Raw genomic sequence first — 23,474 nt, 5'->3', positions numbered from 1 at the left:
TTATTCAACCTTGAATGACATCTTGACTTTTCCACCATGAAGTTCCAGTTTGAGGTTTTGATTGAAATGTTGACACAAATATTGAATGGATCAGCATGAAATTTGATGCCCACTTGGAGCATTGGTTATAATATAAAACTTATTTCTATCTTTTTATCAACTCTCCATCATCAGCTCCAAATTGTAATTTTTCCCAATAACTGTGAAACTTATGAGGTTTCCTTCAGCGTCACCTGCAGGCCGACCTGGTGTTTAATGCTAATTAGCACACTGAGCTAAGATGGAGAACCCGACTTACAGTTTACCTGCTGAACATCAGCATGAAGAAATTTCCCCTCGGGGATTAATAAAGTGAAATAAAAAAAATTAAAAAATTAAAATGTTAGGATCACAAGGGTGGCAACGTGGCTGTGGACATTTATTAAACATTTTCAGTTACCTTTAGCAGCATTTTAAGGTAACAATTTCAAAGACCATCTTTAAACTGATGCCGATAAATGGTGATTACAGACGTTTCTTTGGACTTTTACTTCCTAGAGATTTAAACGGCAAAACATTCAAGATTAGTACTATAAAATATCTCTATTTAAGGACTGTATGGGGTAATGTTGACAACCAGGTTCTATGATAACACCATGGATGTGCAGTCAGCCACGAGGAGTTACCAGACGATTCCTCTTCGATTATGTTCATTGACGGAATAAACCGTTTTTTTGGCTGGAACCAAAGAACGCTGGTTTTACATCCAAACAGAAAATATGTACCATGTGTTAGCACGCAAAGAACTTAGTAAGAACTTATATACTCATCATCACTTATTCTAACTTCACATAAGAAATTCAGATGTCAAATTCTTCAAACAAACTCACATTTCACTCAGCCAAACAACCGTCACCAATAGGAGCTCTGGGTTTTGGTGCAGCCTGAACAAAATGCACACCTGAACTGCCAATATACAATTCTGTATATATAGGCTCCTCCCACTTCCTGTTCCTCCTCAGTTAGCTCCTTCTCCAGGCCTCCTCTTCACAACAATTACTTTAACACTGAAGTTGGTCATTTACGACGGGTTGGCTGTGCCTCAGACGGTAGAGAGGGTGAAGGAAACCGTAGAGGCGGGAGGGGAGGTGGTAATCTTGCAGGAATAAGCATCGAACTCCCCAGTGTAGCCATTTCCCACCAAGGTGTTGATGCTGGGCAGTGAAGATGTCGACAGTTGGTCCTTCTGGTCACTGATGTCCATCACCAGTTTGGCACTGAGGTCAGCAGTCAAGAACTCAGAGCTGAAATAGTGTTTTTGGGCAAGACACTGACGTGCTCCAAATGGCAGCTCTGCACCATTATTGTACGGACGGTTAACAGTGTAAAGTGCTATATAAGTACTCTGCAAAATAAATATTAACTGGAGCTTATAAATGAATATCAACATTAAGTGCTTGAGAGAATGAACCGCTGGCTATATTATAATGAAAGCAGTTTATGCAAAAAAATAAAAAAAATCCTACAATGCGCTGATTCAGCAACATTTCTCTGTGTCACTGGCTCTCAAATCTTTCCTGTATAATGAGCAGAAGCAGCCGAGGCGAAGAGTAAAACACGCCTGTTTCTACAACAAATCAACATAACACTTGAGCCACATATTTCTCATCAGGACGTATCACGTGTGAAAGGTGGAAGGCCACAGTTTGTTCCTGAATGCCGAGTGTCGGATTAAAAGTTTAGGAGCCAATGGCAGTTCCAGATGGTAGCTTTCCACTTTTGGAAAAAGATGCAGGTCCAAATATGAAACATATTGACAGAAAGACACATTTTGATTGTGAAGGGGCAACGTGCCTGACCTGTCATGGATATACGTGACCATGAAGAACAGATTAACACGCTGGGGAGTTCTGCAACCAGATTAAAAAAAAGTACTTGTAGTTACAGCCGCAGGAAGCTGCCACATTCGTCTGCATTCTCCTTTTGAAACTGGACTCGTCTGCTGCTCTCATTACATCTAACTTGGGCAGCACGCTTGCCATTTTGTAACATAATGAACAGCTCAATGCAAGCCAGCTTTCATATTGTCCCTTTTTTTCCACTCTGTCTGCCAGCAGCAAAACCCAGATGACCGGTACGTGGTGTACAGTAGGATCAGGTGTCGAGGGGCTGAATGCAGTCTGTGCCGCAGTCTGCTGTGGCCGAGAGTGGCACGGTGTCATCTTCCCCCGGTCAAGGATGCTGCCAGCATTAACGCCATGTGTGACAAAACAACACGGACTCGGTGAAAAGGACTTTGTTTGGTCACTTTTCATCACGTCATTAATATGTATCATCGGCAGCACGGGAGGCGCTGCTGTCGTAAATAAAGCCTGAGCTTTATTTCCTGACCGCATCCTCTGACTGGGCGCCAAGTTCAAGACCTCTTCTTAAAGGAGCAGTCTGGAGATTTTCTATATTTTTCTGACCAACATTGAACTGATTCCACAAACATGTCTGATTATCTATCAAAATCTGTGTATTTAGCCACAGTGGTTCTTTTTAAGGTCAATACTGACAAGTTTACAATCACAACGGGAACATGATGATGTAAAACCGTTTCTATATCGGGACCAGGTCTGTTCTAAAAATGCAAACGACACCATTTTTCAAACAGTTGGGAAGGTTGCTTTTGAAATGAAGTAGGTTACAGATTACTAAGTAATGTGACTATTTGAATCCCTTATTAAAGTAATTTAACTTATTACATTTGATAATTTTGCATTACTCTTCTAACAAATTTTTTAAACCTGGAAATAAAGCTGAAAATTACTAAAATCGTATTAATAAACCTCACAGCAGTACTTAACACTGATTAGTGTCAAACTGTTACTAAACGTTTTTCAGTATAACTTGAATTAAGATTGAAATATTTAAATTTGAAAGCACAACCACCAAAATAACTCACAAGTATCACAACTGACTGCAGTGAAGAAGAAAAAATGTCCCCGTAACCTCGACCAAAGTCGACATGCAGGTCGACTCCATGCTGAGTCAGGATGGGGTTTCAGATCGGCCATGCCAATCATCACAGTTGAAAAGTTGAGCAATAGCCAACTTATTTCAGTTCATCATGCTGGAGGCAGAAGTGTTACATTTCTTGACAAACTATTGGACAGATTTTAGGACATTTCACATCAAAACAAACACAATTCTACTGCAGTAAAACTCACTACTGCAACATAGTGAATGACCATAGTGAAAATAGTCCCAAACAAACACACCATTTACTGTTGATTTAGTTTCCAAAAATCTGCAGCAACCGGCTGTTTTTGAATTTTGTTTTTGTCTTTTTCAAAGTGTGACTGAATATTCGTGACCTGCTTTTAGATCAATGCACAACTTCAGCAGGAAATATTAATGTCTTTGGACCCCCTAAAAATATCCCCATCGATATCCTGTAAACATTTTGGTCAACTGTTTTCGAGGATAGAATACAAATTATAGAACGATGACTTTTGAAATATTTAGAGATTCTTTCATATTTAATTGCGCAACATTTCTTCTGAGTTTAAAACTGTAATGACAAAACAAAGAATGAAAATTTAAAACACGTAACAACAGAGGAGAAACTGGCACTTAAATGCACAACTGAAACCAGACATGTTCAGTAAGACGGTGACACAGACCAGATGATGTTCAACCTCCAACATTTAAACAAAGTCACTCAGTGGTTTATTTTCAAAAAGATTTAATATCAAGTATCCTCTGCCCTTAAATATCTCTGCACCGTTTTACAAAAGGCCTGGCAGTATTTATGAATCTGCACACACACGTCTCAAACGCAACACATACAGTAGGAGAAAGAAGTGTTCTTCAGACGGCTCGAACACTGTTCAAAGTGCTCTTAGCTGCTCATCTCATCGTCACGTTTCACCGTGAGTCCTTAAGAGTTTCTTTAGTTCATCGCAAAATCAAAACAAAAACTAAATCCAACATATAAAAAAAAAAAAAAAAAAACTGCACGATTCAGAGAAATGTGAAAGACAGGAGGAGAGTTTTACAAACAAAACAAGTGATTATTTTTTTTTTGCAGCCGAGTAAAAGAAACCAGTTGGTATCAAAAAACAAGAAATGTCTGTCTATGCCTGTGAATAGTCAAGTATTTTGTGTTATACATTTAGGAGAGGGGATGCTGTGAACTAACTTTCCCTGCCCCCAAGTGGATCCTAAACAACCTTCCAGTTTAACAGCGTGAAGTCTTGGAGATTCTTGAAACACCCGCCTGCCTCAGACACTTCACATCAATGTGTGTCACACACCTGAATTCTTATCAATAAGATCTGAAGGTGACTGAAGGCGTCACTGAATGAGATGTTTGGAATGAAAACACACTTAGTGTCACTTACTGTGGTTCACGGACAGAAGCTTTATGAAGGGCACTTTGTATTTTTTTTATTCTTAAAAAGGCAAAGAAAAGCCTGTTTTTATAGGGACATGCAGTTTAACAGGACTTCTGCCAGCATCAGCCTTTACGAGGTGCTGCAAGTGGCAGCACGAGAAGATTATCTTAAGCTTTAAGGCAATAAGGTTTGTAAATGGAAGTATATATATATATATATATATATATATATATATATATATAAAATTAAAAAAAACTTTGGTCCAAGACCTTCCGCAGGAGCTCAGTTAGGACTACAGCTAGGTTTTGTGATAGAAATATTTCCCTATAAAACTTCTGCCTGCCTTTTCTACTAAATAATCTACCTCAGCTTCTGACTGGGACCATAAAGCACTTTTGAAAATATGCCTTTTAAGAAATTAGTGTGTTTCTGAGGATGTAACATGTCTTATCAGCTGCATAGCAGGAGAACATTCACATTTCTAGCACAGCAATAAAGTCGGTTTACAAATGCACACAAAATATATATATATATATATATATATAAACAGTGTCCTGAAATATTGATATCACTTTCAGCTCTGAAATCATCTTTTGTGGTACTCACACAGGTACCGTATTTCATCTTAAAACTGAAAAATAAAAAAAATAATGGTCTCTTGAATGATGTCAGACACGTGTTAGCGCATAAGTTCAGGTGTGGAGTTCAGTGATAAAACCTCTGACTGGGTGCATCCAACATCCTTTTTACAGACGGCACCGGAGTCCTCTCAGAACGGCAGCGTGTCCAGGAAGATCTTCTCCACGATCGGTGGAGGAGGCACCAGGTCCTCCAGCTTCAGGTAGAAGATGCGCTGCAGGCCCTGCGTGCACAGAGTCCTCAGTTCGGGGAGTTTGCCCAGAAGACGAGAGAGATAGTTCGGTTGCGTCCGGCTCGGTTCGGATCCGTTTCCGCTCACGTGTTCCCTTAAACAAGTGATGAGGTGACTCTGAAAGTCCTCGACCCGTTTGGGCTCTTTGAGGCCGTGGCGATCTGGGTGGAGAAAGATGTTCCCGTGAGAAACAGAAACATCACATTCAAACTCAGATTCAGCGAAACGACGAGCGGACGGAGGGTCTTTACCGGTGATGATGACGAGTGCTGCAAGGCAGGAAAACATGGAGATGTCCAAGTTCATGCGGTGAAGGCTCTGGGAGAAATCCATGATGGAGTCGATCCAGCTGCCGAAACTGCGAGCGCACTGCAGTCGGTGGAGGACGGCGCCGTTACAGAAGATCAGCTTGTTCTTCTCTGGACTTGACCTGCGCAGTTTTTAAACCGGTATTAGAGCTTTGAAAAGTGCACGTTAACGCAGTGAAATATTAGTCAGAAATATATTCATTTAACTCTAAAAGGGAGAGAATCCAACCTGTACGCCAGGCGGAGGATGAAGAGCTCGACGAAGGCAGATTCGAGCAGCAGCTCCTGGTCCTCAGTGCAGAAGTCTGTGAATCCCGGGATGGTTTGAGCCCAGTTTCTTATCACATCCAAGGTGCCGGTCAGCAGGTCGTAGAACTGCTGGATGTCACCGGCGTCCTCCTTCTCTTTCAGGTTGCCGTTTGTCTCCTGGTACTGTGGAGGAAAAGAAGAAGAGAAGCATGAGGGCGTCTGAAGAGATTTCTGTTCCCCGTCACTGCTTTCACTCTCCATCGCCAATCGGATTAAAATAAATCAGATCTGCTGGCTGAATGTCGTAAAACTTACTTTGGAGTAGTCCAGCTTCCCGATGGTTGGATTCGAGTCTAAATGAGCTCGAACCAGAGACGCTATGATGTTGACGCTGGGGATCGTGGACGAAGCCTCCACCGTGGTCTTGGGTTTGGAGGGCAGGCGACCTCTGCGACCTTTGAGGCCGTCGGTGCGAACAACTAAGAGAGGGACGAGGAGAGGAACGCTTAAAGCCCACGTATTATGTGACACTCGCGTGTCCGTCGTCACATCCCACACTTAAAAAAAAAAGTTTCAGTTTCCCTTTTTCCTGCAGCTGGCACCGCCCTGTAAAACTTTGGTTTCATACGTCGGTGCGTCCTAGTTTCGGCTTCACAGGACTATTGTTTAAAAAAACTAAAACGTTTCTCCTCGACATGCATTAATCACTGAAAGCTTTAAGACACTCTGATGTTGCTTCACCTTCTTTGACCATTCCCACTGCCAGACATTTCTGGAAACGGCAGAACTGGCAGCGGTTTCTCCTCCTCTTGTCCACTGGACAGTCTTTATTGGCGAGGCACACGTACTTTGCATTTTTCTGGACCGTTCGCTGTCAAATGAGGAAAAGATACATTACTACCAGATTATAATGTGGAGAAGAAATAACACTGTGCATGATTAAAAAAAGAAAAGGGACCAACAAATCTGCATTTATATCTTGTATCTAAAAAAACAAACACCAGTTGATTTCTACATTTTGCACGTGTAAAACTTTCACACGTTTTGCACCTGCATTTCTCGTTGGGGAACAAAAACGGCATCAGCCATTAACAACTGTTACATTACTGCCAATTATGAATGTCTTGATAGTGACATTAACATCCGAGAGATCAAAAAAGTCACAATTAAAAAGGTGGTGAGTGTTCTTTTTTCTTCCAAATAAATAAAATATTTCAGCAATATTCCCTAAAAAAGCTGTTTAAAGAATGGTGGGCAACATATGCATTAAGTGAGACATTTTGCTGTTGAAAGAATAAACTCTAGTGGTCCAATGTAGTTTCTTGTATTTTGCCAAATTGTGCTGCAATTGTTGATGGTTAGAGGTTTATTCTGCTTAATGAACCTCAGTGACTGCAGGTTTATTGTACTCAGGCCAGATAAACTTGTATTATTGCACCTGGTAAATGCTTTTTTTTTTTTTTTTTACCTTGAAGAAACCTTTGCATCCCTCACAGGTGCGGACTCCATAGTGCTGACAGGATGCATTGTCACCACACACTGCACAGCGACCCTCATTGGATCCTGGGTTGGGTGTCTTCGGAGACATCATGGCCTCCACTATCCGGGGGCTTTCCAGAGCTCCGTGCTCCAGAGACATGAGGGGGCAGTGAAGTGGGGAGACGTGCTGCTGAGGGGACAGGAAGAACGGGTCGTCCTGGCCGCCATCCTGATGCTGGCACAGGGGAGAGTGCTGCTCCGGAACGGGGCTGAAGGTAAAAAAGGAGAGTTGCTGAGCCATGGCGGCCTTATCGGCCACAGAGGACGGGGGGGCGGAGGGGTAGGGGCTGAAAGGGGAATCCCAGACAGGTGCGGACTCGGTCTGGAAGCCCGGCGTTGGAGGTGAAGCGGTGGCATAAACTGGGCTGCCATAGTAGTCAGAGCCACATGACGAGAGTGTTTCATCGAGGCAGCTGAGTGCAAAGGATCCTGGGTAACAGCCGTATACCTGGAGATCATCTAGCTTGAAGGCCTGGTTCTGCATCTGAGGGATGGAGCCTTCAGCTACCGCGCCGTGGCTGAAGGAAACCGTAGAGGCGGGAGGGGAGGTGGTAATCTTGCAGGAATAAGCATCGAACTCCCCAGTGTAGCCATTTCCCACCAAGGTGTTGATGCTGGGCAACGAAGATGTCGACAGCTGGTCCTTCTGACCACTGATGTCCATCACCAGTTTGGCACTGAGGTCAGCATTCAAGAACTCAGAGCTGAAGTAGTTGTCGTGGGGCAGGGATGCATACTGGGTTTGTACACAGGGCATAGCTAGGACAGAAGACAGCAATTATTACAACAGCGGAAAGTAAACCAAAATGTTTGTCCATGTCAGGTGGATACTGTTTTCATTAAAACATCATGAACTCAATGGTCAGACAGGCTTTCTTTGTGATGTATATTCAAATGAATGCAACCTCTGTGTCACATCTACATCTCATATCAGGACTGGATTCCACGGTCACTTTTCAAAATAAAAGCGAGAAAGTTAAATCATGGGATAAAATCTGATATTTCTGAAATCACTTAGGTCAGCATTTTTTTGTATCATCCTTCTGTAACCATCCAAACATTGAACGTGCTCTGTCTCCTTTCCAATTCTCTGGCTTCAGGGCCTCTCGGACCTCTTCAGGAAATGCAGAGGGAGGTCCAGTGGAGCAGTCAGATACGGTCAGATATTGTGTTACTGGCTGTTAATGCTCTGAAAACCTCCTTCAGTGGAGGGCAACCCTCTTCCACTGCAAATGTGCCAGGGAGTGTTACAGATTGTATTTCAGCGTTGACTGGATGCCAGCTGAAATGGGAAAGGTGGTAAAGCCTGTTTGTGTGTGCGAGTGTGTGTGTGCAGACTAACTTCTTCATTTTGCAGGTCTTTTTCGATACGCACATCTCAAACTAAAAGAATGCCTGATCATTCCTTTCACATTAGAACTTATAATTGCTTTTGATTTATATTCAAGTCACCAACATGTTTTTTTATGTCCTATAAATACACCCCCTATCAAAACCCCCCTTATAAAACATGCAGCACAACATGTTAAATCATGACAGCCATTAAAAAACAAAAACAACTGACATAAGCCCAGAGGTGATTGAACTTGCACAAACTTGTGAGCTTCTCGTTGTACATCTGTAGTAGTTGTATTACTTCTGGCAGAAGTCCTCACTAATGACAAAATATACTCAAGACAGCAATCTATCAAAAAAATTAAGATTGCAGAATTATCTCAAATGTAGTTTGTTGGTTTAGGTATCTCCCACCTACCTGAAGCTGATTCAAGTTTTTGTTCAACTGTTTTAGTGAAGTGTTGATTCAACTTTAGTACTTTAGTGTTTCTTATGATTTTCTGCCAGCCCCGTTTTTATCAAGGAGGGCAGCCGGCTATATCAAAGTTAAACTGTACGTTACAATTAAATACAGGATTTACTGCAGAGCTGCTCGGTCAGACTGAACTCGTTTAAGAAATGTGTACCTAATAAAATGACAACGGAGTCCAGAGAGGCATCTTTAAAAATATGTTTTGTTCAAACATTCAATTATAACAAGTAAACAGCTGCAAATGTTAAATATTGTGTCAGCAGTCGTGTCCTGTATGAGCTAAAACTACTACAGAAGTAGTTATAACGAAGCACACCTTTTACTCACCTATTTCATGTAAATATCCGGATTTTGAGTCTTTTACATTTATTCCAAACCAGAGAAATAGATGCCTGTCACCTCTGCCGGCTTGTGTCAGTGCACACACTCATTCAAACACACTCACGCACACACGCTGGGTCAGACCAACGCAGGCTGCTCCATACACTCGTTTTATTTTGGCTGCGTCGACAAAAGGCGGGTCCATGCCCAAAAATGGCGAACGGGGTGGTGGAACGTTCCGGGTCGCGAGCCAATCAGCTCCGCGTCGGACGCAGACGTTCCCGTGTGACGCACGCACGGGATTCCATTGACGCAAGAGCCGAGGGAGCGTGCGTTCTAAATATAAACCAACAACGACAGCGGCGCTCACGTGGGGCTATTACTGGATGAAAATGCTAAAAATAACTGCAGTTTGGAGGTGCAGACGTTTTACGACTGGAAATGTCGATATTATAAACGTTTACAACAGAGAGGTGTGTTGTGACGTGCCAGACCAGGAAACACCTGTAAGGTTTTTCATTAAATGGGACTTTTATGCTCATAAAATAGTTGGTTTTTTTTAAACTCTCTTCAGGAGAAAGTACCACGAGCATCTTTAACACCTAAAATGTGAACACTTTATCATTCATAATAGTTTTATTTATGATACGATTTTACACTTTTACTTTCATATTTAGAAAGAAAAAAAAAAGCAGACATTATATAAAAACGGCCTACATTGCACATATTATGAAGAAGCAAAATTTGAAAATATCATAAGAGTAAGATTAGTTTAGCAGCTGCTCTTGGGCCTTCAATTATATCACATGATGGCGTTTGTCCATTTGGGATTTTTGACTTTGGAAGCAGCTGTTGACACAATCAGTCCCACTTCAGGGTCCACCGGGCTCCTGTTGAGATTTCAAACATATCAAATGAACTGAAATCTTCAATCGGTCAAATTAAAGAATGGAAATTTGAATATTTAAAGGTAGCTATATCATTTATAACCGAAGGCTCCAGAAAAGCTCGTTAACATCCTCCTGGACCCACAGTGAGTTCTGTTGGCCCCTACTGGGACAAATATATGGTCCAACGTCAGGTCTGAATTTTGATTCTCAAAATTTAGCTTTTTTCCCCCCCTGCGTTTATATCCTCATTATTACTCTTTATAATGTCTTTCCGTATCCCAGAGTCAAATAAAGAGACATACACAGTGGTGTCGTGTCACCATCGGAGAATTTGCGCTATGGATGTCACGGCCCCAGTTGCAGCATCAATTTAAGAACCACCTAATACCTCTTATGTCACAACTTCACCCCCAACAACCAGAACAACCAACACACACCAACATCTGAACTCTCAGGGGACGTCTGGGTGTGTGGAGAAAGTGAGACGGGTCATTCAGGGTGAGGGGCAGCTGAGGTCGGCGATGGCCTGGCGGTATTGTAGATAATTATGGGGGTCTGAGCATCACGCTGCCTTCTGGATGAGAGTTAACAAACACATGTGACATACAATCTGTTTTTCACTCTGTCACGTTAGAAAACACGTATCAGAAGACAGATGACACTCGCAACATTTCACTTGTCTATCACCTGGTCAAATAATAAAGAGTTGATCATACTGCACTGCCTGCAGTAATTTCAGCCTCCCGAGTTCTTTACTATGTAAATCGCAGGCTTAAATATTAAAAGCTCAACACAGTATCTGTCTTATTTTGACATATTTTGTGATGTGGTGTGGGAGGTGCATGTCTCAATGAACCAAACTGCTAATAAATGTGTCCACATATGAATGAACTCACATTCATCAGCAGCTTTAAATGATCCAAAACAAGTCGAACTAGATTTCACAACCAAATATTATTGTATTATTCCACTTAACATTTGACATTTTTATTTTGATCACATTTTTAAAAGAATTTAATTGCAAAAATAATTGTTCCCCTCCCCCCACCACCACCACCACCACCACCATTGCCCCTTTCTGTTGTTCCCTTCATCATCCACAGTCCTGGATGGCAGCCTCTCTGTCACAGTGACCTTGACCTTTGACCTCCCCCCCCTACCAGTTGCTCCCTGGTATCCAGTGAATGTTTTTGCCAAGTTTGACCAAATTTCCTTAAAGGCGTTGAATTAGTGTTGAAGCCTTCTGTGGCATAAAACAAAGATGATAATCACAAAGAGACAAAAAGATGTCTTAATTTGAGTGATATTTTTCCTTCACTGCTCATTCACGATGAAATCAAAGCAGAATTCAATACACCTTATCAACGTGATGCTGCAAGAGCTTCGATAAAAATAAGAGTACAGAGTTGTCAAGACACACGTCCAAATGACAGATACACAATTTCACATTTAGACAAGATAATACATGAACATAGAAGCACGGTCAACGTTAATATGGGTACACTAAATATCCAACACAAGACTCATTATTAGAGACAATATCTTAAATGTTTTTCTCTCCAATCGCAAAGTAGATTATTCCACCACAGTTTAGCATGCCTTTATTTTCAGTAATATTTAAATAGATTTCCAAAGTGGTTGTATATTTTGTGGGCAGTTTTTAAGAAGTTTGTTTTAAAACCCAGCACCTCACGGACAAAAAAACACACTCAGTCACATTCAAGCAAGTGTTTCTTACACTATTTAATCTACATCTGTTTTAATAAGTAGTAGGGCGGCATATAGGGCGGCATGTAGGGCGGCACAGTGGTGCAGTGGTTAGCATTGTCACCTCACAGCAAAAAGGTTCCGGGTTCAAATCTGGTCCTGGGCCTTTCTGTGTGGAGTTTGCATGTTCTCCCTGTGCTTGCGTGGGTTCTCTCCGGGTGCTCCGGCTTCCTCCCATCATCCAAAAACATGCACCTCAGGTTAATTGGTGGTTCTAGAAGTTGCCCTTAGGTGTGAATGAGAGTGTGAATGGTCTTTGTTTCCATCAGTCTCTCTGTGGCCCTGGGAGGGAGGCTGGAGCTCAGTCAGTAGACTGGGTTGCACACTAATCAGAAGGTTGGTGGTTTGATCCCCAGCCCCTCCTGCCCACATGCCCAAGTGTCCTTGAGCAAGACACTGAATTGCTCCCGATGGTGTACCATCAGTATGTTGTAAGTTACTTTGGATAAAAGCATCAGCTAAATGTAATGTAAAAAACATAAACATGAAATTTTTGGCCCACCGGCTGAACACTGATGGCGAGCTGCCAGTTCAACAGCAGCCGCATTTAGGAGGTAAATATGAAACTCAACAAGACACGACGGCAGAAACGATTCACCACAAAAACCACAAAGAAAATACAGAATTAATTCTCCATATACTGCAGATACACGACATGCTGTGCTCTGTTCTTTACAGGAACATGATGCACTACTTTGAAGTTGGCACACAATAGCAGCGATCAGATTTGGTCTGTCAGAGCGGTCTCTGGCTAATAAATTAAAACCACGTCAGGGATCGAGTGCAAAAGACAAACACAGTGAAGCCTTAACAGTAACAACACAGTTACACAGTCAGCGATAGATATTCTCCTTTTAAGTCCTCATCTGGCGTCGCTCGGTGCGAACACTGGTGGTCGGCAGCGAGCCTCGGCAGACGGGAGGACGTCGGCTCTACTTCAGGTGAAAGAAGCCGGACGGTTTGGTTGGTACGGCCATTAGCATGTTAGCTTGGTTCTTGTGAGTTATGTGGATCTAAAATAAATAAAAAAGAAAGAATCCGGGTTCATCCTTCAAATGATGCATATGTAATTAGTTACTATTATAACAGTCCTGCAGCGAAGCAGTTTTTACTGAAACTGTTTCTCAAAATGCTTTGTTGTCATTTTGGAGGCTGTAGTTTGTATTTTTGAATTGTAAAACATCAGTTATTGGTTATTCTAATATTTAGGGACATTTAAGGGTTGACTTAATATTAGTAACACATGTAAAGTTGTCCTTGAAATAGGGAGATTTTTGTGTCAATGTTTTTTTTGTGTTTCTTTATATTTTCAGATTTTTTTTCACGATTTTAATGTCAATCTACAGAGAATTGTGGGTAATTGGAGAAGGGAGACTCATTTGGTAGTTTGCTATTAATCATTAATGTCCTTGAGGAAGATACTGAACTTTAAATTGTTCATAGCGTGTGTGTGGAAACCGGACAGCTCCGAGTCCTCTTGGACATATGAACATGTGTCAAAGTCTGCCAGTAGCTTTTCATTATGTGTCTCTATTAATAATCAAAATTAATTAACTAATGAGTTATTAAATGTTGGACGCTGCGTTGCTGTTACACTCTTTGAGTCTTAACTCTTCACACTTACAGTACAAGGAGGCTGCATCCAGGGCTCCCCATCAATCTGCATGGGCAGAGCTTTCTTGGTCCTGCACACAGGAGGAGGAGGAGGATGAGGATGAGGAGGAGGAGGAGGAGGGGGAGGAGGACACAGAAACATTTACTTACATGCAAATATCTTCCCCAAATGTGGGCAGAAATAAAATGAGTATTTAATCATCGTGACCGAATCAGTTCCTTCTTCTGTCGAAGTCAACATTTGTGCCAAATGTAAAGAAATTAGGACATTTTTGTCAAATCATGTTCACAAGAATGGGAAGACGTGAGGCCACTGTGACTTTGACCTTTAACCTTTGTGCCAAATTTAAAGGAAAGTCTATCTAGGTGTTTTTTTTCTACATCATGTTCACGACGCCTGACCACATAATAAGAACAGTATTGAACTGATGGCTACTCCTGTTGCTTTGTTGAATATACATGAAGGTGAAAGGTCACCTGATGGTGATTTGGGAGGTCTGAGCCAGTCTGTGTCCGGCGCTCTTCAGTCCCGTGTAGATTTGTCCCATCTCGATGACTCCCTCCAGCCCCACCACCTCCAAACGCTTGTCGCTCATATCTGAGGAGTCAGGAAACAAGAACAAGTGAAAAGAGTTTGTAAAAGACTGAATCAGAACCGCAAACAACCACAAGAACACAAGGAGAGCTCCTTGAGAACAGAAAAACCAGCCCGGTCTCACCTTGTGAGATGGTTTTCAGAAGTTCATGGTCAGTGATCACCTCGCTGTGTTCAACCTCTGGCACACCGTCCGACTTCTTGGATTCACCCCAGAGGTTGGAGCCTCCGTGCATGCTGGGTATGTTGAGGACAGCGATGCCCTCCAAAGACATGTGGTTCAGGTCCAGATGTCTCCCACAGCACTGGCGTCACGCAAAATATGTTAATATTAGCGACAAATTTCAGTGAAACAACTGGACGACTGCGGTTTAAATTCTAACCTCGATCGTGAGACACTCCTTCAGCTTCTTGCAGGAGGCGGAGATGGTCTCCGACGTGGCAAACTCAAAATACCAAAGTTTGTTCTTCATTCTTAAAAACAGCAGAGAAAAAGCAGAAAAAGTTCAAAAGAATTAACGGAGCTCTGTTACACTCACCATGAGAGAAAGTTCTTTGTTAAAACGGTTAAAAGGACTCCTCACCTGCTGTTGAACCTCTGGGGGTGTTTCTCTCTCATGGAATGGAAACGATGAGCGATGGAGGCGTCCTGCTCACAGGGACACAGATACAATCCTGGTAAGCCAGTTTTGCAGCTACTCATATTTCCATCAATACTAAATTGTGCTTAAAGCAGACGAGGGACAACCATGTGTGTTGCAGCCTGTGACTCACCACTCCGATGGAGAAGTAGTTGTTGATGATCTCGTAGGGAACGGGGTCTCCGGCCTCCTGCGGGTCGTCCGGTATCACCTGGATGCTCCAGCGGTCCATGAAAACCAACTTGCTCGCCTCGATCTCCTTCAGGATTTCTCTCAGGTCTGAACCCTCGTATCCTTTTTGTGGGATTATTAAATTTGATTATGAAACATGTGGCGCCAGCGTCAGAGCCGATACCTGAGTGACCTAGAGTTTGGTTTTACCTCCTCCCCAGCGCAGACAGCGAGCCAGGTCGTTCCCGGTGCCCAGAGGGAGGACGGCCACTGGAGGACGCACCTGGAGGTCCGCTTTGTCTGAAATCACAGGTGCCGCGTGTTATTATTCATCCTGTCAATCAGCTGTCTTGACACTCAGCAGGACAGACAGTACCTATGGCATCCAGGAGCCACCCGACCGTGCCGTCTCCTCCGCACACCAAGATTCGGTACTCCCGGAGATTGTGGAAGAAATGGAGTCTGAAAGACGAAGGCAACGTTACTGGACAGACACGCAACACGACGTGTACATTTAAACCGCGTGTCCCGCGGTGTTAAGAGTGGACCGTACCCCGGATCCGGACCGCCGTTGGACAGGTTGTACACCTGACGTGGGTTCAGCATGTACTGAAACTTCCTGAGCACGCTGCACAGAAACACACAGGAAACAAAAACATGTCACATATTCTTATTCTAAAAATGACTTTTTTACTTTTACCCTGGGAGGGAGTCATGATTGTAATGAATGACGCAATAACATCCCAGCACAGAGAGAGACACAGTGATCTACGCAATAACACTTTATTTGTGTAAAAAATATGCCCAAGTAGGCAAACTCTTTTCACCTGACGCTCATGGATTGGTCCCATATTGTAAAAATCTCTATGATGATGCCACAGTGTGAAATTGTGACAACAATATTCACCATGACTTTAAACATATAAAGAGACTTCTGCTGCTGCTCACCGTTCACCTTGCTTTCCTCCACTTTTTGGGTTCACAAACACCAGCAGAGGGTGAGTGTCTGGAATAGGAACGATCTGAAAAAAACAAAAAACATGACATGAATACATTGACCCTCTTCACGCATACATGATCAGTCATTCAAACATCTGTTGTCGAAAGGAAAGAGCCTCGATTTAAACACGAGCACCATGAAACCAAAGACTCAGGTTTGTGTCCTGTATTGTCCTAAAAAATGTCTTGTATATTTAAATGGCGAATGCGCAACTTTTCCTCAACTGCAGCTACAAATGTGAGCTGCAGGATAATAATAAATACTGAAATACAGAACAGCAGGAGCATAAGTAAAGAAGAAGTCAGTGAAGATCAATCACTACAAAGACACATGTAGAGTAATTCAGTTTTATAAATGTACCAAAGATGATCACAATGAATCACTCAAATCAGAGGATCTCCCAAAAGCAGTAACATCCAGATGGACAGCTTGAAATCGAGCGCACACAGAAAACACGGTTGGACGAGGATATGTATGGAGGAAGATTTGATAACAGCAGACCTGCAGGATATGGCCATCAGGAGTGACATTCAGCAGGCTGGTGTCCTCCTCCTGCAGGAAACAAACACACAACGAACCATCAATCATCCTCAAAAACATCTAAATCTGCTGAAGTTACATTCATGGTGTCATTTTACAGGCATCCTGTCACCTTTGAGACGGCATAGATGGCCCACGGAGGCAGGATGTGATCTCTCAGCGGCCCACATTCACAGGTGGCTAAGCCAGAGAAAATACACTCTTCGTGGCGCTTAAAAAGAGACACGACTCAGTGAATACCGAACAAAGTTATCCTCCCTTTCAGCAACGTGCAAACGCACGCCGTCCTCACCATCTCCAGGCACCACACGCAACGCCGCCCCGCTAAACTTTTGATCTTCTTGTTGCAGACCCGACACTTGGTGGAGTTACAGTGGACTTTGATCCAGTCATGAACTGCTATCTGAGACACAGAGGAGATAAAAACAAAGATGTGTTCATCCCACAAGTGAAACTGTTTCGCTTTTTTTTAAATCATGCAATATGACAAACTTTACTGGCCGCTCCATTGGTTCGGGCTGTTTCCACATATTTGTCTACGCATACTTTGTTCATGTTGACCACTGTGGTGAAAAACAACAACTCATCACTGTATGAGAGGAGGGAAAATGATGTTATTGTTGATGTTGAAAAGAATCAGCGCAGGCCGCACCCTCCTCCAGAGCAGCTGCAGACGTTACTGACGGCTTCAGATTTATGACTTTTTGGATCAATGTTGACTTGGCAGAGTTGCATCACCAGATCAAATGTCCCTCAAGCAAACTGCTGCATTCAACTCCCACACATTTTTTGCTCCATTACAGATTTTGTGAGGCAGTGAGATGCGGCTGTGACGCTGCACCAGCAAAAAGACAGCGAACGGATCACTGTGCAAAATTAGGACATTTAACAGATGTACGCAGCAGACTGTTCCAGCTGTAATCCACACTTAAAAAAAACAACACTGATGGGTTGCATTTGCTGACTAATGCATCGTAATGTTCCCTGTTGTTAATGTGTTTACTGGCAGAGCCATTCGGTTTTTGAGGTGAATATACTGTCTTAAAGAGGTCAAAAAGATGATGTAACTTCAAACGTAAACACTCGTGCAAATGTAACTAAATCTGAAAAGCAGAAATAAAATCAAACCAGTGGAAGAAAATGGACAAAAAAAAAAAAAAAAAAAGGTGATTACTGTGTTCCTTACACCAATTTCTTGTTTAGAGTTGACAAAGGTCCGAGCGCAGACTTCGGGGTTCTTGTTGGCACACTGGTTGTGGACGGTGTATTTGCAACCTGGAATAAGACAAATTTAGTACAACTTAAAGAAACAAGAAACTGCAGTGACACAGGAAAACAGCAGAGTGTACATGTAAACTGGAGAAGGCTCATCGCCAGTTAATTTGTACAACGTATGAGGTGCACCGTCGCCCCCTGGTGGCGGTAAAGAGCCCTTACAGGTGCAGCAGAGTCCCTGCTTCCCGAGGCCAAGCAGCATGCTCTGACACACGCTGCAGTAAGTCGGCTTGTTGAAGTGCTTCATCCTCCAAATGTGCTGCCCGTCCCTCTCCGTCATCTGTGAGTGAGAGAGGGAGAGAAAAGGGAAACACGCCCCGAAGTTAATCACCTTGAAAACAGCAAATGAAGCAGCATTTTGTCCGTGAGGCGTTGAATAGCTGTCTATTCACTCAAGGCTACAGGTTGGAGTAAAACAGTAAAACAGCTGTGTGTGCAGCTGGATGTTTGTGCTTCACCTTCAGTCCAAGCAGAACAAGTAAAGGCACATTGGTCATGCCTCCCTTCAGCCATTCCTCCAGAGTGACCGTCCCACTGTCGTCCACATCGATTGCCGTCATCATGTCTTTGAGCACCTGTCCAATCACAAAACACAAACTATTTATTGTGTAATTCCTTTGCAGTAAAATTTCCCTTGACATCTCTCAGTTGCCCCCTTAAACTCTGCTTCTGCATTACAACAAAGTCTTACACTTACACTCCGGATTGGTCAAAACCAAAAAAAATAAAGAGCATTAAAAAAGGAAACTCATACTGGTCTGAGTTCAGTCACATCCCAGCCCAGATAATCAGCAGCCCGCATCATCTGAGTGATTATACGATCCACTTCCTGCAGGAGAGACAAAAAAAGAACAATAATCTCACACAATGAGAAAGGTCATGTGTCAAGCTACACACATCTAAAACAGAAACAGACCAGACACATAAAGAACCGTGTATGTTGTTATTAGAAGCGTTATGACTTGTTTTGAAACTTTCTGCAGATTAAAACTCATTTTAGTGATATAAGGACTGTTTTCTTTTGCAGAAAAGAGGTCTTTTATTTTGCATTTTTACTGGAATACAAATACATAAATAGTGGGCTATACATTAGCTGCTTGTTTGCTGTCAGGTGCATTTTTCTATGTTGCTTGTTCACCTTTCAACATTTCAAAAATTGTAATAAATTGCCTGGTACAGATGGAAAATGATTAGATTTGTTTTTAAGATCTATAAGGTCCAAGATCACCTGAGTACCCTCATACTTTAGGCACTGATCTTAAGTTTCTGATCAAAACCATGTGACTAAAACTTACTTTAACAAAGAAATACATTTATTTAAACACTCTGCAGAACTGATTTCAAACCAAAATATGTGCTGTACATGTGTCAGCTGTGTCATCTTAAATTTGTTTGTGAATTGTGACACTTACAGAACTATCCAGGAGTCCGTTGTTGTCTTTGTCATGAAGCTTGAAAGTAACTAGAACCAAACAAAGTCAGTCAGAAATCCTTTACTTGCTCACATCTTTCAAATCACCCATTTTAATCACGTTTGAGTGGTGAATGTCGATCAAAATGCAGCTGCACTACAATAAACGTGTCACAAAATGTTCAAAAGTTAGATGAAACCAACATTCGAGCTTCTCCCGCGGCTGTCCTTCCTCCAGCACCGAGAAGTAACAGGATACATCACGAAGAAAGACACCACCTGAAAATAGAGAAATGTACAAAATCTTTTATCTAACCGGAAAACTTTAGTGCACGAGGTCTAAAACAGCTTGCAGTTATTTCCAGATGAAAATGAAAGCTAAATATTTGATCACAGTTTTGTTGTTGGAACAGGTGCACTAAATCTCCAAAGCGACGCCTACAACCTCATTTCTGTGACGCAGAGCCACAAGATAAAAAACACAGATAGACAGGTGGGCGTCGGGACAGACTGTCGTTGAAGCATCGACTCTTTCTTTCATTATCTTCAGGAAGTTCTGACGGGCAATTTTCCTACGAACACCCGCCTGTTTTCAGCCGTGCAGCTAAAAGAAGATCAGGCATTCAGAAACACTTTACCTCCTTTGGGCAGAAAACACTTTGAGGATCCAGCTTGCTCGACATGTTTAAAATAGCAAAAAAGGCGTTGGCAGAAATCTGAAGGGAAGTCATCCACTTCCAGGTAGGTCTTGAGAAAGAGACAGAAGCCCACTTCATCGACGCACTGAGGAGGGAGAGGCGTTGTCAGATGGGATGTGCAAACGTGGCATTAAACATATAGAAACATTCTGCTTTACTGGATCTGTAATTTATAGACAATTTCCTCAAAACTGCGAAAAAGTTTTCTCAAAAGAACTTTGCAATCCTGAACTAATAACAGGAAGATAGAAAATGTTCAATTGGTGCATTTTTAACTGAACTGAAAGCGCAAACATGTTCAGTGTTCAAGAATTATTCAACGTATAATTAGAAAAGCCTAAAAGGAGACTTTTTACAAAAAAAATTAGTACTAAATTAAAAAACTGTTCTCAGGAATTTTTCAGCAGAAACTATTCAAAAGAAATGCAAAAATTATAACTTAAAAGTGGTACCGAATGCATAGTTGTCCAGAAAAGATGTGTGTTACCTCTCCGAAGGTGTGCTGGGCCAGCCGGCCTCCCGGATGAAACTCCTTAATCACATCTTTCACCCTTAAACTGCTGTCTGCACGGAGAACATTGAAGAATTGAAGAATAAAATGCAATGCAATTAAAGCTGAACATGTAAAAAGAAAAAAGAAAAAAAGAAGATATTAAAAAATACTACGGTGAAGCTGAGAACAGAAAATCTCAGTTCTGTGTCTTTTTGCTGTTTGTCGCACACATTATGGCTCCCGAATGCTCAAATTAATGGTCGTTAATTATGGACGTGAGTGTGATGTTTGTAATCGACATTAAACCTGGATGCAGTCAGAGGTGATGCGGAGCGGTAGAGGAGCAGGTGTAATTATCCATTCATCCATTATCTCTCCCCTCCACCCACCCCACCCACCCCTCACTAAAAGCCTACAGACCCATTTCATTTCTTTCAAAGCCTTTGAGTGGACGGGAGAATATTTTTAGACCCGAACCACTTTTTGTTTTGTCTATATAATTCTGCATCATCTCCGGCCCCGGCAGCCTCCACTTACACATCGAAGCTGCTGTTTGTGTTGTTGCGTGGACGCTGAACGATCCTCCAGAGAACACCGTGAAGTGTGTTTGTGTTGACGGCCTCCCGAATAAGAGCAACTTTCATTAATTTCACAACGTTAACGTCCGGTACTCAGTGCTGCTTTCACTGTTTGTGTGATGTAGATTTCAGTATTTAGAAGCACATTAATGTAAGTGAGGGATCCAGCAATTTGACGAAATGTTTGCACCTTTAAATCCAATATTTCCATTTCTATCTTTTCAGTGTTTGGGAGCAAAGTGCAGAGACGTTTAAAATACATGTGTGGACACAGAAAACTGAAGTGATTAATGAGTCATATGATTGATTTAGGAGGTGTAAACTGTTCTTGTTCTTGCTGGACTTTGACTCCAATTACGCGCAGCTCTTTTCTTATCTTTGCTTTTGTTTGTCTATACCTTTAATAAAATCGCTCTGACAACTTTCAAATATCTTTTGTTCTAAAACTAGAATCTGTGATAAAAGTATTCAGATCTTTTACATCAGTAAAAACATCTTACAACAGTTTAAACACAGATTTTTTTTGTGCATTTCAAATCTTACTGAAGTAAAAGTGCAGTTGCCAATTGTTAAATTTCTATATGTTACAGAACCTTTTAGGGCTTTTGTTTCCGACGTTGCATTCAACTGTTGCAGCCAGTAAAGCTGCAACTAATTTTGATTACCTTTCACAGTTTGATGGATTAATCTGTGGCAATGTGTCATATTTTATTAGCTGATTTAATATTTTTGCATTCTCAGTAAAGTAACAAGTAACTATTAAGGAATAAAAAGTATTTAAAAACAGACCTTCAGCAAGTTACCTTATACATGCAGTAACAACATGCGGTTTACACTAAATAAAAGTAGAAATGATGTAAAGTGTATGAACTTACATTCCATGTAATGCTGCAGCTGGATAAAGTCCACGGGAGTCAGGGAGCTCTCCGTATCATCGGACGAGGCCATGCCGATTAGCTGCAAGACAAGACAGGAAACAGAAGACTGGACAGTCAACAAGGACAACAAGGACAACAAGGACAACAACCCCGGGATTAGGAGCTGACCTCCAGAGAAGCTGCAGGCACAACGACGTATATCTTCCTTTCACTATGTCTCATGTTATCTTCTTTTCTTTTGGGCAGTAACTTGAATGAACTGGTTTGTCTCCATTCCCAGGATTTCACTCACTATAAGGACGTTAAACACTCCCCACTCCACAAACTCCACAAACCACAGTCTGGTATTCGAACAGCCTGGGGCTTCTCTCATAACCGAGGGATCGCTAGTGAAAATCAGACCTACCGTGCCATTAGTCTAGTTTGAAAACAAGGGGATAGATGGGTCAAAGGTTTTGGAACAACATCTGGAAAGCTGGGGAGTTGCCCACAGTCGGGCTACAAGTAATAATATAGCAGGGTGTGTGTGTGTGTGTGTGTGTGTGTGTTTCAGCCTGTAATGGTGGACAATAAACTGTCATCTGCAGACAGAAGGATAATTCATTTAAACCAGCCCTTAAGAGATATTGATTGTGCAAGTTAGAGTGCCCACCTAAAGCCTCTCCTAATATAACATCAGCTTAATCAGAAAAAGCAATTCATTAATCAGCAATTATGAAGAGCCTTTTAAGAGCAGGTGTCCATCAAACGGGATTATAATTTGAAGGCACCTTGCCTGACAAGAGTGACTGACAAGATCTGTCTTTTTAACTTATTCTTCACACTGAGTGCTGCACAGGTGTTCAGACAGGAAGAGGAGTGAGGCCGAACCTTTCTTACCTTGGATCTCTCTCTCTCTCCTCAAACTGCAGCAGAAGTCAATCAAAAACTGGCCCAAACCACGGAGCTCCACGACGCGACGTGCCTTTTTGTCGGCAGCTGGGACTTGTGGGGAAATGTCTGCTGTGGAATGAGCGGATAAAAGGGATTAAGAATGGACGGAGGAGGAGCTTTCAGCACCATAATTACTGTTAGTGGGAACGCCTCGCGCGTGTTGCACGCGCACTCAAACGCACGCACACACATTTATTGACGTTATCTAAAATAAAAATTAAAAAAAAAGAAAAAAAAAAGCGGATTTTCAGAATTAGGTTCAGGCCCTCTGGTCTGCAGCTTTCAGAGTGAATGAGCAGATGTGACTAAATCAGTCCCTTCAGGGGAAATAACAAGTTAAGCGGTGCTTACATTTTACTTATTTATTTATTTTTTGTTTTTATTCCCTGGCTTTTCTTTTTCGTGTTTAATTCATTATACAAACAGTATTTTGAGGCCATGAGTGCATTCATAATGTCAAGTATGGAAACATGCAGCCTACTATAACTACCCTTAAATCCTAGGTGCTGTTGCATGTAGTATGTATACAATTGG

At 42.1% G+C, this 23,474-nt stretch overlaps 2 protein-coding genes across 3 annotated transcripts; both read right to left on the bottom strand.

The window, feature by feature from the left end:
• Positions 1 to 3,692: 3,692 nt before the first annotated feature.
• On the bottom strand, positions 3,693 to 9,576 carry LOC138627425 (probable nuclear hormone receptor HR38). Of its 2 annotated transcripts, XM_069709735.1 has the most exons (7): positions 9,463 to 9,576; positions 7,258 to 8,087; positions 6,531 to 6,660; positions 6,105 to 6,268; positions 5,770 to 5,972; positions 5,484 to 5,662; positions 3,693 to 5,393 (listed from the first exon to the last, which is right to left on the bottom strand). In XM_069709735.1, exons 2-7 carry the CDS (start codon positions 8,083 to 8,085, stop codon positions 5,131 to 5,133), a joined length of 1,767 nt encoding a protein of 588 aa, XP_069565836.1. In that variant the 5' UTR covers positions 8,086 to 8,087; positions 9,463 to 9,576; the 3' UTR covers positions 3,693 to 5,130. The 2 variants fall into 2 exon arrangements, with proteins under 2 accessions (XP_069565836.1, XP_069565847.1); XM_069709746.1 differs by lacking the exon at positions 9,463 to 9,576 and having other exon boundaries at positions 7,258 to 9,447.
• Positions 9,577 to 11,412: 1,836 nt separating this feature from the next.
• On the bottom strand, positions 11,413 to 22,996 carry dgkab (diacylglycerol kinase, alpha b). Its single transcript, XM_069709807.1, has 24 exons — positions 22,887 to 22,996; positions 22,005 to 22,086; positions 20,546 to 20,622; positions 19,999 to 20,143; positions 19,565 to 19,639; positions 19,362 to 19,411; positions 18,704 to 18,778; positions 18,408 to 18,524; positions 18,112 to 18,229; positions 17,861 to 17,949; positions 16,967 to 17,077; positions 16,787 to 16,885; positions 16,636 to 16,686; positions 16,083 to 16,156; positions 15,688 to 15,762; positions 15,511 to 15,596; positions 15,345 to 15,434; positions 15,097 to 15,257; positions 14,907 to 14,971; positions 14,706 to 14,796; positions 14,447 to 14,627; positions 14,205 to 14,325; positions 13,738 to 13,798; positions 11,413 to 13,126 (listed from the first exon to the last, which is right to left on the bottom strand). The coding sequence occupies exons 2-24, from the start codon at positions 22,075 to 22,077 to the stop codon at positions 13,046 to 13,048; spliced, it is 2,166 nt and encodes a 721-aa protein (XP_069565908.1). The 5' UTR covers positions 22,078 to 22,086; positions 22,887 to 22,996; the 3' UTR covers positions 11,413 to 13,045.
• Positions 22,997 to 23,474: the final 478 nt, after the last annotated feature.

Source organism: Brachyistius frenatus, unplaced genomic scaffold (assembly GCF_029030835.1).
Source record: "Brachyistius frenatus isolate BFR_SWC_R1_liver_20210118 unplaced genomic scaffold, ASM2903083v1 Contig_4, whole genome shotgun sequence".
NCBI classification, from domain to species: domain Eukaryota; kingdom Metazoa; phylum Chordata; class Actinopteri; family Embiotocidae; genus Brachyistius; species Brachyistius frenatus.
The sequence above is the reverse complement of the archived record's forward strand: the minus strand, read 5'-3'. Positions and strand labels throughout refer to the sequence as shown.